The sequence below is a fragment of the Brienomyrus brachyistius genome, chromosome 3 (genome assembly GCF_023856365.1).
Source record: "Brienomyrus brachyistius isolate T26 chromosome 3, BBRACH_0.4, whole genome shotgun sequence".
In the NCBI taxonomy this organism is placed as follows: domain Eukaryota; kingdom Metazoa; phylum Chordata; class Actinopteri; order Osteoglossiformes; family Mormyridae; genus Brienomyrus; species Brienomyrus brachyistius.
In genome coordinates, this window is record NC_064535.1 from 31,774,914 (window position 1) to 31,793,413 (window position 18,500).

General features: G+C 46.4%; 1 protein-coding gene across 1 annotated transcript; it reads right to left on the reverse strand.

Annotated features, from left to right (window-relative positions):
• Positions 1-613: 613 nt before the first annotated feature.
• elk3 (ETS transcription factor ELK3) lies at positions 614-17,828 on the reverse strand. The gene is made up of 5 exons (XM_049007129.1): positions 17,454-17,828; positions 8,887-9,095; positions 7,131-7,934; positions 3,657-3,779; positions 614-1,705 (listed from the first exon to the last, which is right to left on the reverse strand). The coding sequence occupies exons 2-5, from the start codon at positions 9,091-9,093 to the stop codon at positions 1,607-1,609; spliced, it is 1,233 nt and encodes a 410-aa protein (XP_048863086.1). The 5' UTR covers positions 9,094-9,095; positions 17,454-17,828; the 3' UTR covers positions 614-1,606.
• Between the last annotated feature and the right edge of the window lie 672 nt (positions 17,829-18,500).

The window sequence follows — 18,500 nt, forward strand, 5'->3', positions numbered from 1 at the left end:
CGCTTCATAGTACAGGCCACTGGTCCTTTCAGTATTTGGTCTTCCACGGACAGTAGTCCTCATGCTGGGGGCTTTGGAACCCCGTCTTGTAATTAAACTGACCCATTGTGTTCCCTCCCGAGGAGAACTACATCCAGGAACTTTCAATCAATCAATAAAACGTTATTATATGCAGGAGACATTCTGAATCATTCATATTTTTTGTAGTAACAATAGACCATGTGATTGTTCCCCAGCCACTAGACAAGTCTTATTTACTTTCTCCAGATTTTGCTTTACAGTTTGAGAAAGAAAATTTGGAAAACAAATAAAATAATTATATATATATATATATATATATATAAATTACATTAACCTTCATCAGGCCAGAGTTTTGTTGTTCTTTATTTAATTTCCATATTCCCAGCTTGGAGGGCGGGTTAAAACACTGCAGAGTGAGGTTGACAGAAAGATGTTTAAAAGAAAATATCTCAGCTGCTTCACTCCATTAGAAATACATCTTAGTTGAAGCAGCCACAGTTTTCAGTGTTTTTCCATACTTGTGTACATAAGTATGCAAAATGGCTTGTTTTTTAAAAAAAAATCATTCAATAATGAATACAGAAGTATACTATAGCATTCAATGCTTTGTGTTTATTTAAAGGCATAGTCCCTAGACTCTTAAAAAGCACAAAATATAAAATTAATATGAGAATACATTTGTATCAATTCCTTTATGAAAAAATAATTAAAAGCTATTACAAAGCCTTTTTAATGTACTGGAATTTCGTCTTTGAAAGTTTTTTTTTTGTTTTCCCATAAAGCTAGAAATAATACATTTACATAATCCTTACAATGGGAAGGCACAGCCGGTACTAACGTTAAAGCACAGTGCAGACGATACAATACAGTTTATTACAATACAATACAATACGTCGACGACAGAAACCAGATTCACAGCCTCCAATGGAAATTAGAAAGATTTTTCTTTAAATCGGACATGGAAAAAAGCAACAATTTCACCCCTTTCTTTCTTGCACACATGTGATGCACCAAACACATTAAAATACTGACTATGTGTCTTTGGAAACATTGGCATCCTGTTTAGAAAGTGTATCTGCATCTGGAACCCAATGTCACCCAATCAGGGCACACTCCAGGCAGTTTTGGTCCAGTCACACTCGACAGCGTTGAGCTTGGTAGTCTTTGGCTCTTGGGCTTGAAGGCCTCACGCGGGATAGGCCAGGCCAGGGATTGGCTGGTTTGACCCGGAGGCAGGATACACAGCAGCGTGACCAGGGGCACACGTGTGAGTACCAGTTGGGCCCGTGAGCTTGGAAACCCGAAACCGCTAATGGGTAGGGTGTGTGTGTGTGTGTGTGTGTGCATGTGTGTGTGTGGAGGGTGGGGTGTACATTTGAAGGTATTTTATTGGCTAAAAGCAAAACACACAAGTTTATAAAAAAAATAATAAATTGTAAAGAAGAAAAGGATTTTCTGTACATGGTTTCACTGTGAATGTGCAAAACCAAAAAAAAAAACACCTAGAACGCTATCGCTGACTCTGTCCACCTGGACGGCCATGATGATGATGATGATGATGACGACGACAGTAACAGCGGCAGAATCAGGACTTCTGGGCACTAGAGGAAAGCAGCAGGGGTGAGGAGGCTCCATCCAGGCTGGGCAGGGGCACTGGTATGTGCCCGTTGAGCAGGGTGGGGAACTGCGAGCACACAAGACACTTGGTGAGAAGGCTGAGAGTGGCACTGCTCTGTGTGTATTTAAGGGATCGTGTGTAAACTGCTTGTTTATTAGGCTCTAAAAACACACTCAATGAGACGACTGAAAGCAGGTGAGTGCATTTAAGGGACCATATGTAAGCTGCTTGTTTATTAAACTCTAAAGACACAAAAGAGGTAATATATCTGTACAAATGTCTTTACTGGCTTGGGTGATTTCCGGTATGGGATGATGCAAAAGGCAGGCAGATGGCAATTTGCACACCTACTTCCCACCTAAAGACGACCCATTTAAAGAAGCAGTTGTTAAATTAGAATGTGATCAAACTGTAAACTAATTCCTGTCATGTGTTGTCATAATCCTAATGAATAATAGCATTGCATAGATGTCACACATTAATTAAAATTCTGTTATTTCACAAGATAAAGGCAACATGAGGAGTCCAGGAACAGCCTGTGGATTGAGTCCGCAGAAATTTCTATTTGGCATGAAGCAGTGCATAATGTGAACATGCACAGCACCATCAGCCAGAGCTACTACGAGAACTCACTGACCAGACCAGACTACCCCACCATGACCCCACAACCCCCCACCCCCCAAGCCATCATCCTAACCCCAACCCCCAGCACAGGAAATGCCCCCCTCCCCTCCGAAGCTGACAGGAAACATCTGTAGTTTATTTCCATGCAGAGGCACGCTGACAAAAGGCTTTTTGGTGGGGGGGGTGGGGGTGGAGACACCATGGAAACGGACCCGTGATCCGGCCCTGGCACTGAAACCCCCCCCACACTCCCGGCCGCATTTGTGGAAAAGCTGAGAGGGGAGAGAGCCAACCAGAGACTCGAAAGCTAAATAAAAAGCAGGGTGGGGTGGCGGCAGCGGTGGTGTGAGCCACTTCTCATATTCACAGCAGCCCCGTCAGCCAAAATTATGCGGGGGTGGGGGGCTCATGCTGGAAAGCACTGCAGAGCGACCCCCAGAGCCGGTTACAGGCAGTGCATTCTCATTAATGGTCCCTGTGCCCAAAGCCATTCCATTCTAGCCACATGCAGAGCTGGAGATTCCACAGGAAAAGTAACGTTGGTCCAGCTGCTGCCTGGTTAGTGCCATCGCCACCGGCTTCTGCGGTCCAGTCCGTGCCTGCCAGGGGGGGCCTGACGCGCACGTTAGTCAGCGGTGACTTCATCCGGGGGAGTTGTCGCAATGGGGGGGGGGGAGTGCGCAAGGCGGTCATGTGGCCAGCTGGAGCAGGGTGACTAACTGCACTGACCTTTTGGACACTCGGCCACTGCGTGGGATTGGTTCTCTTCTACCCCCCCAGCCCCCACCCACACAGACTGCGCCATACATGCTAACTCTCCTAAACTGCCACTGGGCCTGACCACGATATGGCAGCGGGCAGCTACTATTGTTCTCATATGGGAGGGGCTGTCAGCAAGTGCACAGGAACAGGATCTAGCTTTGGTCACCATGGTGACAGTACGTCTTCCTGTTGTCCTTTCCTCATGCTTTTTTTTTGAATATCCTCATGGGGGTTCCATAAAGCAGGGAAGTGGGCCGGACTGGTCAAGGACGGCCGTGCGTAAATGAGGCCCAGCTTGCTGACCTGCAGGCTTCCTCTGTGCTCAGATAGGAAGGATGGCCAGGTTGACTCCCCCCACCGATTGTCATGTCTGACTGCTGAGACCGCACTTAGCTAGGAGGTGGGGACAGAGGGGTGAGTTTGCTATCCTGTCCTCGTCGTTTTATTCAGTACAACACGAACAATGTAACCTGTGCAATTACCTGAGTGTGACTCACAGCATAACCTTGGTTACCTCTCTAACTGCCCCCAACTCCCCCCTCCCATTTTCTATCCTCCCTGACCTCTTCTCTCCCAGATCTACATTTCTGTCCAGCCACCGGTCCAACTCTCAGCCACCTGGCGGTCCTACCTGGAACAGGGAGCTGTGGCCCTGCAGCCGGGCAGGACTCAGGGGGGCCACGGGGCTCAGGCTGCTCCAGAAGTGAATGCTAGACAGCAGAGGGCTGGGGGTCAGCAGCAGCCCTGAGGGAGTCTGCAGGTATAGCACAGGAGGGTTAGGGTCAGGGGCTTCAAACCAAGATGGCGCTCAGCATGTGAACAGGAAACTCACTTTACGTCACATGGTTTCTATGGAAATACCTGCATTCTGCCTTATACATGTGTGCTATTCATACTGAGTGGGTAAAAGGCTATGAGTGCTGTAGTAACTAAAGACCCAAGCCTTGCTACAGTACATTTAAATAAGAAAGTTTATGCACAAATTGTTAATTACATATTGCACTGGTTGGGAGTTTTGGCTAAGATAAAAGATTCTGGTAGAAGTTTAAATGCCTGTAATTAGACATACAGTACTGTGCAAAAGTCTTAGGCTCTCAAAAGAAATGTTTAACACTATTTATCTGGGTAGTAAGTGCACATTTTCTTAGAACAAAAAAATAAAATTTTACATAAGAACATATGAAAATTATGAGTAACACAATAAGAACTAGTAGAAATGTCTTCTGTTCTCCAAAAAGTTACTGATATCAACTAGATGAACACCACTTCAGTTCTCAAACTTCTCCTCAATGGCACCCGAACCCATCCATCCATCCACTTTCCAAACCGTTTATCCTACCGGGTCTCGGGGGGTCCGGAGCCTATCCCGGAAGCAATGGTCACGAGGCAGGGAACAACCCAGGATGGGGGGCCAGCCCATCGCAGGGCACACTCACACACCATTCACTCACACACGCACACCTATGGGCAATTTAGCAAGTCCAGTTAGCCTCAGCATGTCTTTGGACTGTGGGGGGAAACCGGAGTACCTGGTGGAAACCCCACGACGACATGGGGAGAACATGCAAACTCCACACACATGTGACCCAGGCGGAGACTCGAACCTGGGTCCCAGAGGTGTGAGGCAACAGTGCTAACCACTGCACCACCATGCCGCCCTCACCCGAACCATTCTATGTATTTATTAAATTTCACCACCAGCTGGCTTAATTAATTAACTTAATTAGTTAAAAAAGTGAACAGATATATGAGGTGGGCTAGTGGCCAGGTCAAAAAATACACGGGTGTACTGTATGGCTGCTGGAAATAATAATGTTATTTTAGCAGAGATTTTGAAATGGCTAAGCTGACACACTTTGCCAGGCGTAACAGCATAGTCTTACACCAACACGAGTTATTTAGACATAATTTTTTTTCACTTCCTAAGACCTTTGCACAGTACTGTAGATTTATCAATAAGTGTATAACATCACTCTTATCAGATAGTTTCAAATTTGAAAAGCTAAAGATAAAAGATAAAATGGTAACATTACACTTTTTCACTACTGAAGTACAAATTATGAACAAATCATGAAAAAAAATAGCTACCTCAGATAAAAGATGCATTACGATTCATTAATGATGAACAAACATGAGGTCAGCATTTCAGTTATTACTTGTTCCTTAGTAGTTCCTTAAGTAATTCAGTTTACAGAATTAACCAACATAGTAACAAATATAGTAACTGCTTGAGATAAAACATGCATCATGATTCAATTCTAATGAATTAACATGTGATCAGTATGTAACAGTTTGTGGTTAATACATATGTAATAGTATAATACTATATTACTTGTGCCCCATCAAGGAAAGTGTTACCAATAAAATTACTACCATCGGACACTTGGGCATCCACAGCTGTCATTTGCATTCAGAATACAGTTTGCATGAAAGTGAAGCTTCTCTTTTCTGTAAATGAGATTAAAGGAGGTTTCTCCTTATTGTGTTTAAGAGATATTTCCACAAAAATAAAGTGTTTAAGAGAGAAGTGTCTCCTTATTTTTAGTGTGCTTGATAGGTTTGACCTTCTGGTGATTATGACCGAAAGTGAGACATTTTTCCCTTTGGTCAGTATCCATCACCGTTTGGTTACAGTAACAGTGTATGAGATAAGCTTCTTGCAGATTTGAATGAACCCCTTAACAGTCAAGACATTGAAGGCCCCGCCCCCCTGAGGCCAGGGAGGAGCAAATGAAATCAATCTCTGACCCCCCTCCCCTCCCCCCGACCTGCCACCTAAATGAAGTAGTGTTGTGTTGCTGTGAGACTCGGCGTGGTGTTCATGATCTGCTGGATTAAGCACATATGGTTTCATTTATGGATTTTCCTCTGTTATCCCCTATCTGGGGGGATTTCGGAGCCCTACATTTTCCTTTTAAACTCAGGTTGCCTTCATCTATACAATCTAAGCCCTGGTGAAGTAAATATGAACACATATAAGATTTCAGGCGCATGTTTTCTGTTTCAGATGATCTTCTCAGTAGTATTCATATATGTATTCATTATGAACATTGTGGGAACCATTGCACACGTCTTACTACTGTATTGCAATGAACACTGCAATACATTAATTAATAACTTGTATTAAGGTATCACATCAGCACTAACTGTTGACATTAGCACTAAACATTGACACAGCTGTGTCTCAGAGAAAGGCTGCAAAGCCATCGATAGTCTTTGTCAGGTTTCAGTCCATTCGGCTGTTGCTGTTTACCTCCATGTTGATATTTTTTAGGCATGATTGGAGTGCTGGTTAAGAAATCGCACCTGGCCATCCCACAGCCAATCAAACAGTAGGTCAACCAATGAAATGGATGGGAATTCTAAGCTCATGATTGGTTCATGGGCTGGATGAGTTCTAATTTTTAAAGCGAGTAACAGCAGGGCCTGTATCACAAAGCTGGATTTCTTGCTTAGCCGGATAACTTGTTGGATTTAAGCCTGTCTGGGCTAAATCCAATTCAATCCAATCCAATCCAGATCAATTCAATTCAATTTTATTTTTACATCCATTTTCACAACATTACATTTTCTTAAAATTACATTTACATTACCCTTGCCCAATACCCGCAGTGAGGAAGCCAGAGGCGACAGTGGCAAGGAAAAACTCCCTAGAAGGAAGAAACCTCGGGAGGAACCACTCAGAGAAGGAGCCCATCCTCCAGGGGCTGGCAGAGGAAATCAAACGAACGAATGAAATGAAAGTGTAATGCAAGTGAACAAAGATAAAGCTCATTTAAACCGGGGTACCTTAAATCCGACAAGTTGTCTGGCTAAGCAAGAAACCTGGCTTCTGGATGCCGGCTGCAGAGAGCTAATACTATGCTAATATCATTAGCTGTGTTATTGACGGTTAGGATAAGTGGGTTTGTATTTTTTAGTTGTCTTTATCCAAGAGTTTATCTGAAACATGTATCCAGTGCGGGGTAGGCATAATATTTACAGAAATATTTTGATTCTTCATCATGGACAGCTATTAATAAGTGGCAGTGCTAAGGACTGAGTGGAGCACAGAGCCGTGTGCACGGGAGCCATCCTGACGCAGGGGTGCACCGTCGACACCCACCTGTGCAGTGAAGAAGGCAGGGGTCAGGGACCCTGATGGAAGTGCTGGGCTGTTGAGGGCAATGGATCCGATGTCACTTCCTGACAGTAACAGGGAGGGGGCTGAGATCTCCAGGCCCTTGGGCTTCTTGGTTTTGGGCGGGAGTCCGTTGCTGCCGCTCCTCTTCTCGGCGGGCTGGGTGCCGCGCTCTCTGTGACCAGCGGACAGGTTGAGGGGTTGGGCTCCCTGCTCCAGGTCGTCCATCTCCACCTTGGGGCTCCGCCCCTTCCCGGGCGAGAAGCCAGGGCTGGGGGAGGGGGAGGGTGAGCGAGAAGCAGGCAACTGGGGGGAGCCAGGGAGGCTGGGTGGGAAAAAGGCATCTCCAGGAGAGGAAGAGGAGGAGGAGGAAGAGGGGCGGGGCGGGGAGGGAGGCTGCGACACAGCTGAGTGAGCCCCTCCCTTCTCGGAGCGATTGGGCACAAAGCGGATGACGGTCCGCGCCTCCTGAGGGCGCTCCGCCCGTGGCTCCACCTTGACGGCTCGCAGCAGTGGCGGCTGGTTGTGCAGGGAGCTGATTGTGAAGGACGAGTACAAGCCCGAGTGGAGGTATTCGCTCCGGCAGGCAGCGGCAGTGCCGCGCAGGCCTGAGAGCGCCACCTTAGGGGGGTCCTCCTCGCCATCAGCCCCCAGCAGCTCCGCCTCCTGAAGAATGGCCCCACCCCCCTCACGGCCCATTTCAACTGTCTGTGGGTCCATCTTCAAAATCTCCGGGAAAGACACAAACTTGTACACAAACTTCTGGCCAATCACCTTCTTGATGATGTTCTGGGAACATGAGGAGTAGGGTGAATTAGTGAATGAGCTTTTAATACTTCCCTAGTACTACTATTCCATTTTCTCACCAAATTCTTCCAAATGTATCTTTTGTGTGACACAGTATTCCCCTGTGTCTCTGTGTTGTGAAGGTAGGACTGATAAAGGTTTAACAGCAGACATTTTTGGGTCCTCTGTAAATGTCAGAGGAACATTTGTACCTTTAAACCCATGAGGACACACCTCTGCTGAGCATCATGGGACATAAGTGTGGCATTGTGGGGCCATTTGATTAGTGCAATAAAACCAGAACTTTTACTAAACTAGGAAAATTGTACTGACCTGTTTGGCCTTACTGTTCTTTATCCTGACTGCTCAAAGTGGTTAGTTTAATTTAATGCACTTTCACTTTTGTCCTGTCCTACTTGTTTTTCCAGTCTAATGTACCGTTGAGCTAATCAAATAAGCGTAACAGCCATCTGTGTTTATCAACGCCCTGTACGACAACAAGCATGTAACGATTCACTGATTATGCAACAGCTCCTCACAGTAAATCTCCCTGCAGTGGCTTGTACACAGACTACACACTGACTCACCATATCATAGGTGATACATGATTCATGTCATAATGGATATACTGACTCTACGGATCATACTGTATATGCTGACTCCCTGTGTCTCTGTACAGTAGCTCAGAGTCACCTTGACATAGTTCAAACTCTGACTCTCTGTATGTCAGCTTAGACTCACCTGCTCACGCATTGACTCTTATTTTCCCCCATCATAGTTCACATATTGACTCTCCCCGTATTGCAGTTCAGACTTATTGTGTCATAGTTTACACACTGACTCTCTAAACTGCAATTCTAACTCACCTGGTCATGCACTGAATCTCTATATTGCAGCTCAAACTCACCCTGTCATAGTTCATGCACTGACTCTCTATATTGCAGCTCAGACTTACCTTGTCATAGTAGTAGCGCAGGGCACGGCTCAGCTTGTCGTAGTTCATGTTGGTCTTGTTCTTGCGCAGGCCCCACAGCTTGGCCACCTCCTCAGACTTAAGCAGCTTGAACTCGCCATCGTTGGAGGTCCAACAGATCAAATGCTTGTGATTCTGGTCCAGAAGCAGCTGCAGCAGGAACTGCCACAGTGTGATCGCGCTTTCCATCCCTAGGAACAACGAGATGCAGCCATACCTATGAAACCGTCTTCTAGAAAATGGTCTTCACATACATGACACTGCCACTGAACCAGCATCAATGCAGGCACGAGACAAGGGACACCATTGATATTACAATGATCACCATAGTGCCAAATTAAAAACACCTTTCTGGGTCTCCAGCCATGCTATAGAACATTTCAAGAATCTTACAGCTAAACACAGCATCAAACCTGGCATCAATGATTATTATCTATGCTCTAAGTACCCCAAAGCTTCTATCTATGAATTCAAAACATGGCGTGCAGCAAGAACATGGCTGAATGGGGAACAGGAAGGAAAGGAGACGACACCAGATGAGGCACAGACGCCATGCCATTGTCTCCCTTGGGCTGTTTGCGGAAGTCATTCCAGACCCAAACCATCTCCATAAGCCCATTATGATCCAGATTGTGAGGTGGTTCGGAGGGGAGCAGCTCCCAGTAGAAGATGCACAAGAGGAGCAATGAGAGAGTCAGCAGACCCACCCACAGGTCAGAGACGGGCGCAGTAGCTGAATGAGCCTCTGGCCCGGTGTCTGGGCTGGATGCACGAACACTGCGAGGCTTTGAACTGAACTTCACATGAGAAAACTGGCACAGGAATTGCTCAGGATCCAGCAGACATTACAGCGCCTTTCCTGTTCTGCTACATGTTAAGCAAGGCCTGTAAAAAGCCCGTGTCAGACGTCCAGTACAGCCTGTGGCTGTGCCAAGAGCTTAATTAGCTTGTTCAGGAGGTTTAGGGGCTGATGTCATTGGGGCTTCAGGAGGAAGGGGCTGTTGCTGGTGACTCATGGCAACTTTTACTTTTAGCCTAAAAGTTTTTTTTCTCTTCCAAAAAGTGGCTCAAACAAGAAGATGCCGATGCAGGTTTACATTTATCAGGTCAGTTCCCTAAACTAAAATGTAGATCTTACTGACGCAATGACAAGATGCATCAAATCTGAGGCCTTATCTTAAAATTAACTTCTAATTACCTTATTGAATGACAGTAGGAAATGATATGTGGGAAAGGAAGATCTCTCCAGGAGAGCAAGAGCAGGAGGGGCAGGTTGGGAAGGAAGGACCACAGCCCACAGCCCATCACATGAGCACATAATGCTGACAAAGCCAATCAGCTGGGATTCCATTCCCTGGCCTCAACATCTACCTTTGGCTAGGCTGTCAAACGCCTGCTAGTTACTGGTTGTCACGGGTGAGTGTAACATTAATCTGTCAATCAGCTTGTAGCCTTCCCATACACACGTTGCTGATTAGCATAGTGAAAAAAGGGTGGGGCTGGCAGAGCTGGGATTGGGGGGAGCCGCACTAAAGTAAACACAGAGCTGCAGATGCCGAAACCAAAAAGCTGTAACCAGGATGGAAATGAGGGGATCATACTGAGCCGCTTCCGTGCTACAAACTCACAGAGCAACCTGTCTACTGCTGTATTTTTGGATCCAGAGCAGTAAGTAGCGTGGGTATATTGATTCAAGCACTCCGGTCATCTGGAGTAAAGAGCATCCATTTGTTGCAATCATGCCGAGATCTGGCAGGGTTGAGCACTCCAATTAGCCCCCGCCCAAGCCCTGCGTTCACCTGCCCTGGGCCAGACCAATGTGCTCAGAAGGGGGGGGGCAATTTCTGTGTGACAGTGACCCCCCCCCCCCCCCCCCACCATGCCCCAGGTGCGACTGACCAAAACATATCAAGAAAAGTGTGTTTTTCAAGTGGCTGTACAAACAGAGGTATGTCTCTAATTCACATAGAGTCCTCTATTATTCTAAATATGCTTATTGGAAAATTCCTAGTTCCTGTCCTTAAAATCAGGGTGACAGCCATGTTCCTGCATAAAAACAGGCTTATTTACCGTACACCATGACTGTAGCACACAAAACACACAAAACGTATAGCATGCACAGTAATACGACATATTTATCTGCTTTTTATTATTATGTGTAAGGCAGCCTAGCTTAAGCGCCCTCCTCAGGCGTGTGATGTCAGGGTCCCACCCAACAATAGAACCTGCTCCGGCTCTCTCATGTGCTTTAATCACGCTCACAAAACAAGTCAGACAGCAGACAGCCCAATGAGTGCGGAAGGGAAAAACCACATTTAGGCAAATGACCCACAATGCCCCACTGTCATCAAATTTACCTTTACTGCCTTATAACATTCCAGAGGTGTGTGTAAACTGCTTCAAAGAACAAAGCAGTCATTCAGGTATCAATTAAATGATTTCATATGTGGTATTAACATAACTAATTAAGTTGTTTATATCATTTCCTGGTTCTAAACAGAAACATCGAGGCAAATGCGGTGTACAGGAAGAAGAAAGTCATTTTGGCTTATTAATAGAAATGTAAAATTTCAGAACTATTTGAAAGATGTTGAAATTGTTTGCAACCAAGCAGAATAGCATTTCTCCTTTGAGGAGAGATTAAAAGGGTGTTGCTAGGCCTCCAGCAAAGAGGTGACTCAGATTGTCGAAGGGGGGGGGGGGGGGTGCTAGAAGCTGCACCGATGCAGCTGGAGGAGCCTTACTTGCAAAAAAAAATTAATATTCATCAGCAAAAAAGCAATATCAGCCATGTAAACATCAGATCAGGAAGCTGAGCCCTACGGAGATATAATACAGTAGGTATCATCATCATTATGATCCCACAGCCTAGTTATGGATGGCTGGATGGATAGGTGGACGGACAGATGATTATTCTTATGTTATGGTATGATAGCGGACACTGTGACCTCACACCCCAGGGCAACCGTTATGTATTACTATCATTATGGACCCACAGCCTACTTCTGGGGCACTTGGCTGTGAGTTGCCTCCTGACCAGCTAGTGTCTCACATTCTCCTCCTGCTCATGTGTGTTTCCTTCTGGAAGCCTGCTTTTCCTTCACAGTCCACAGATGTGGATTAGAGGACTCTATATTGCCTGTAGTGCCTGAATGAGTGTGTGCGCGTGTGCATGTGCCCTGCGATGGACTGGCATCCTGTCCTGTGCGTGTGCCCTGCTCTAGATTATTAGCAGCTTAGAATATTTACCCAAAGCAACTTATATAACTTACAATTTAACCCAGTTACTGACCAATTAAGGTAGTTTGCTCACGAACAGCCCAGCATGACTTCTGGGATGTTACCCAAGATGCTTTTAGTCCCATAACCCCTCCACCCTCTGATGTCAGAGGGGTGTAAACGTGAGGCGGACTGCTGGGAGGCCCTGCTCGAACCCCTGCTCCACAGAGAGAGAATTGGGGGGGGGGGCAGCAGTGGAGGTCAGGCACCCCGCCAGCGTGTCAGTAGCAGGAGGAGGGTGGCGTAGGGAGGGGGGTGATTCCTTAAAGAAATATGCTGCGGTCCAGCAGCCCCCACTTCTACAGGAAACAGAGGGGGCCAAATGCGGACCCACATCTGGGGGAGGGGTGGCGCTGTCGCCTGTGCCGATAGGGCCAAAGCAGGCCCCGGATTGCGTGGTTTCACGCAGGTTGGGTGCTTATAAATATGTCACACTGTCCACCGTCATACTGAATTCACCCAAATCCCTGCCCCCCCGCTCCCCCCTCCACTTCTGTGAACAAATAAATCACAGAGGCAGCCATGCACACTGGTCTGTGCTGTGGCGGGTGCCGCCCCCGACCCGTCAGGATCCGTTTACTCAGCTGACGACTCGCTGCCTTCTCCTTTTTTCTTCCCCTCCCCCTAGTGGTGGGGGGAGGTGGGGGTGGGGGTTGGCTGGCCGCCGGTCAAACAGACGGTCCCCTCGAGTGCTCAAAGCAGAAATCTGCACTACCTGCTCCGACTGACTGGTTTAGTGCAGCTGTCGAGTGCTTTGGGGGGGGGGTTGTTACGAGGGGGAGTTCAGTGGGTCCGCCCGTCGGACCGGTACCAGACCAGAAGGTCTTTCCCGAGCAGCCCGCGAGGTGGATTTGACGGTGGCTTAGCACCGCCCCGCCCGGCCCAGATGGTTTACGGCCTCTGGATCCCCTGTCCTTTTCGGGAAAAGGCTCGTCACGGTCTCGAATTTATGCGTCGTCTTTCTCACTCCGCCAGCCTCGACCTCAACAGGCCCAAGGAGGACGACACTGGGCCTGTTTACTCTGACGCACTGAGTAAAAATAGCAGCAAGGCCTAAAATTACACTAATGAACTCTCTTCAATCAAGATGTCTGAGGCGCTACAGAATGACGCTCAATTAAATATAGACATCTAGTCACTGATTTAAGCTACTTTCAATGTGTAGCTGGGACAAATATGCATTAATACCGCTGGATACGTCACTGGAATGATACAGGTTGTCATCACACCAGGGAACAAGACCAGGGATCCTTGGAGCATTAATTCCAGAATATGGAGAGCTACGCTATCTGGTAATCCGACAGCAGTAAGCCGACCAGCACTGACCACGGTTAGTTATGAACGATCTCCTATACATGCGTGATGTTTGATCAAAGCCTGGTATGGAGTATGTTGGCACTCTTGATGTGACTTATTTAAATATTGTTTTCAGGAGGCATCTCTGCCCCACAGTATCAATGGCCTATTAATCCCATGCGCTTCTGCTGAAGAGGGTAGCGACTCCAATCACTTGACCCCAAAGCGCACAGTCACAAGTCACGTCCGTGCTGGTTCGGTGTGGAAAGCCGGCCACAGATGCCCACAACTCTGAAATGCCCCTTTCTCACACCTTCCGTTCCCAGTGAAAAACAAACTGTGACATGACCACTTCCCACCCGGGGACAGGGGAGGCAGGGGACACAGATCCGCACACCAGTGAGTCGCTTGTCTGCGGGACTGAAAAGACGTAGTGAAGAGAACTTTCACACAGTACCTGGAGAGCTCAGAATCCCCAGTAAATCCAGTCATTTGGTGTTCTCCATCTCCCACTCCATCCTACAAGTCTGGAACTGATTTAAAGAAGCTCCTATCCACTCTAACGGCAACCTGCCACTCCCTCAGTCCACCTCACAGAGCCCTCCTCGCCCATCATGCACTGCTTCCCAACACTTCAGGGAATAAGCACAAAAGTCAGAGTGGAACAAGGTTTTTTTTTTTCCACCAGAAGCAAAATAAACCGTTTCCTGCCAAAGCATCCTCTGAGTTTCCATCTGCATTCAAAAACTATAAAACTCTCTAAATCAGGACTTCCTCCAATTCTGATCTGAAGTGCGTCTTCCTGGGAAAGGCAATCACGGATTGAAAGGTGGGAATTCCTGCCAGGGGTATGGATCGGAAGCCCCGGATGTTGCAGGGCTCCTCCAAATGGATAGCTTCCTTTGCCATTTTTCAGCCTCTGTCGACATCGGCAACAAAACATCCCTTTTCCGTAGCTTTTCCTCAAATGCGTCTAAAGGAGCCATTATGTTTCTAAGGGTCTTGGGGATGTACCACCACATAACAAAATAAATATTAAAATGTCATGTTAAGATATGAGCTTTAATACACTTCTACATATGATGCAAAAAGCAAAGCTAAAACTGTACCCAGATTAATGGGAATTCTGAGGAAAACTAATGATATAATGGTGCACTTCTTAGAGAATGCCCAATAACGAGGGGTTACAAAAACTACATAAAAGCACAGCTGTGCTAGCCCACTGACAGTCCAGAACAATCTCTTAACAGAGAAGGTGTGCTGGGCTGTGATAGATGTGCGATAAGTCAGCTGGAGCTAAGCGCAGTGCAAGTTAGGTCTGTCAGAGAGTGGCAAGTTCCTCTGTAAGGTTCACTGCGAAACACACAATCAAACACCCACTTAGTCTGGGAATACCCAGAGTTGCTCTATTTGCCTTCTCTGCGTATATTTAGGCTCCGTTTCCTCTGGTGCAATTCGATCCTGGAGAATAATGAGTCATTGTTTGTGGCAGACAGAGGGAGTCCTCAAAGTCCACCGTTTGAGGCTTTTTTTTCAGCTCCTAGGAGCGATCTTCACATTTTGCGTGCTCGATGTGCCCCGTGATTCCCAGCGGCTGCCCCCAACATGGAGGACTCCCAGGCACAAATGGAACGCCATGGTCTGGAGACACAGGGTGCAGATGGTGAGGCGGGGCTATGTGGGGTGGATAATAGGCCTGGTGCGGTGCAGAGATGAACCAGCACAGAACAGATTTCAATCCAAACAGTCATAACGAAACAGCCAGCCAGCACACTGTCCTAACCAATAGTATCCTCGCATAAAATTCCACATCTAACTGGAACCCTTGCTACTGGGCTTGTGTGCAGATCACCCAGTGCCAGTAGATGCTCACTGATGCTTGCATTTTATATTATCAAAATAGGTAAATATGTGTCTGACCTAGGATGTGTATGAAAATAATGTCTCTGCTATCAGTACGTCAACTGCTATTCAGGTTAATACCATTCAGTTCTTTTTCAGATAGTACCCCAGGCCACACATTTGCCCCAAAGAAGGCCATAATGCTAGAAGCAGATTTTAAACAAACCATCCATGCCAAAATGAAAGAATTTAACTGCGGTTTAATGTTGCACGACATTAAAAAGAGAGTTTCTTGATCATTCGTGGCAAATGCAGGTTAAGGCTGGATATCGCATAAATCGTCTTCGCAGGTCGACTCATATAAGCCTACTGCCCAAACTCCCGATACCACTTCCCTACTCAATTGTAATCGCGAAAAGTTTCTCTTGATGTGGGTGCCGCCTCAGCATGAGGAGGGAGTGGCCAGTCGCACCTTCACTGCGGGCCTGGGTGGCACAGCTGCACTGTCACATTGCTCAGCAAAATATTACTCCTATAGTCCAACATGTGTAGGCTAATGGAAGAAATGTAAGATTGAGTCACCCCAGAAGAGAGCGGTTTGTAGAAAATGAAAAATGAACTGAAAAAAGGAACTGATTTTTTTGTGTAAAACATATAAGGGGAACATGTTAAGTCACCTCCCCCTTTCACCAGCCAAAGATGAGGACCCATCACTCCTGCTCCTCTGCTCCATCCTACCTGCCTGCATTAGTGAGATAACACCTCCAAAACGCCCCCCTGCTCATTCAAACCCATCTCATGTACAGGCCTATAGGCCTATCTAGCCTATATATCTGGACTTGCCTGGCTGCAGAATCAGCAATCGATGGTTTGGACGAAATGACATGTTCGACATAAATGATTGACAAAAACCCGGCAAAATATCTCGGAGGGATTAACAACCTTGGTGAATAATTCAATTATTCGGGAGAACGCTTTCCACTTTGTTAACAACAAGGCACCGATGCTAGGGCTGAGATCTAAGCCCGATATCCCAGTGTTTATTTACGTATTATTATAACCACAACCGTAAAGGGCACCAGCCCGTTTCTGTAACGGGTTACGGCGGCGCGGGGGGGTGGGGGTCGATTTCACAGTGGCCGTAAAAACACATGGCCCCGCTGGAGAGGCATTAGGGGAGCGGTTCCTCCAAGCCTGTCCGCAGGTACAACAGCTCGAACTGGAGCCGCTATGCACACAAAACCTTCCAGTGTTGAGGGGAACGGAAACTCCTAATGAGATTAGTCGGTGTGCGCAGACATTGCTTAGCCATGACTAAATCTCCTCTCTTCCTGTTCGCAGGCAGTGGAAAATCCGAGGAGCCGAATTTGTGTCCACCGCGCTGTAGCATCCCCGCAAATTTTAGTAGACTTTTTCCCCCCAACCTTATAAATAAACTCCCCCAACATCACCAGCGTCTGCTTAAAAAAGCAAACAGATGCAAACAGATCTCAAACGTGAAGCACATACGTAGAGAAGCTGGGAAAACTACAGTTTCTTTGTTTGCGCCAATGAGTCATTTTCAAGATGTTGTCTGCTGCCAGCTTCAAAGCGGAAGCGCATGGCAATTAGTCTCTCTGTTTCCAGACAAACCAGAAACTCTACTAGAGCCTTTTAAAGGGCCATGCGCCTATTTTCCCCGGCCGCGCTCTATTATCAACTATAAAAACTTAACTCTTTTGTTTGATTTACTTAAAACCAAATCTGCAGCGTCGTCGTTTCTGTTTGCATCGCAGCCCGACATCAATACGCTTCGGCGTCCATTATGCACATGAACAACTATCACAGACAGTGTGAGAATATGCAAGTTCACATATTAATCATAAATTCACCAAATTTTTTACTGCTAAAATACTCGCCCCGTAAGAATAAGGTATATTCAAAACGATGTTTTTATCGGTACAAAAAATATTAAAGCCTACGGTTACTGCAATTTCAAGTTCATTATGACGCCTGTGTTGTATCAAATTTCCAAAGTCATTTTTGAGGTTAACGTTACAAAATCTTATAGTACACAAAATATTCAAATTTATCAATGTCTTAAAAAATAAAAAGTTGTCGGACGTAAAGAAAAGAAATTCGTTTCCACGTACCCAGATATGAGAAGTTTGATTTTCCTCCGCAATACTTTTAAAACGAATCTATTAAAATCCCTTGGTTTTCCATGCTTACTGTCGTCTCGACTGCTCTGTTGAACTGTAATGAGATCCTGATTTTTTTTTTCTTCTTCTTCAGAGCAGGAAGTTGGAGCAGGCAGACAGAGTGCCGGCTCACTTCCTCTCCTGCATTATTCCCCAGGCGGTTTGCCGTCTGTGTAAACAGGCTTTTCCTCCCTTCGTCTCTCTCTGCCCGCCGATGTCCAACATTGCGCTATTATAGCACACATAGTAATATTGTAACTCTAACTACATGCAGAAGGGCTCCAACTGACGTCACCGTCTTCCTGTCGAGCGCCACTGGGAGGAGCTCGTGTTCCTTCCGTCACACACTCGGCCGAGGTGTGTGCATGTGTGTGTGTGTGTGTGCGTGTTTAAACAAAGTGTTACCGAGTGATATTGTGTACTCATACGTGTGCGCTTCTGAATCCACTTTTCATTGCCCGACAGGGCGGGGATGGGATCGCTCTTATGGCCCGCTGGTGGGGTGGAGGGGGAGAGGGGGGATTGCAAATAAGTTTAACAGATGCCGAGGCAAAAGCCAGACCCCCGGTCTGATCGCGCTTTTATCTGGGGGATCATGGCAATGAAAGCGTAAAACCCGTAATGTCAGAGTCCGCAAAGCTTAAGTCAGAAATAACATTTTGTTAGGAGGGCAACAGGCTCCGTGCAAAATTATACTGGAGGTAGGCATATGGAGTGGTGTCGACTATGCAAAATAGACTACAGGGTGACCATGCAGGGCGTGCATGGACTGTCTTTATTTGCTGCGTTTATTGCTCTTCCACGCCACATACATAAACACAAACACTAGCTGGACCACCAGCAACAGTGTGGATAGTGTATTAGCACTTCTCATTTTTGCACCGTTCTGCTATTGGAGACAATACCTATATTCAAATGTAGAATGTTTGTTTTCCCAGCCTAAATTTGATCTTTTAATTAACAGTCCTAAAAGTAATGTGATTATGTCATAGTTCCACA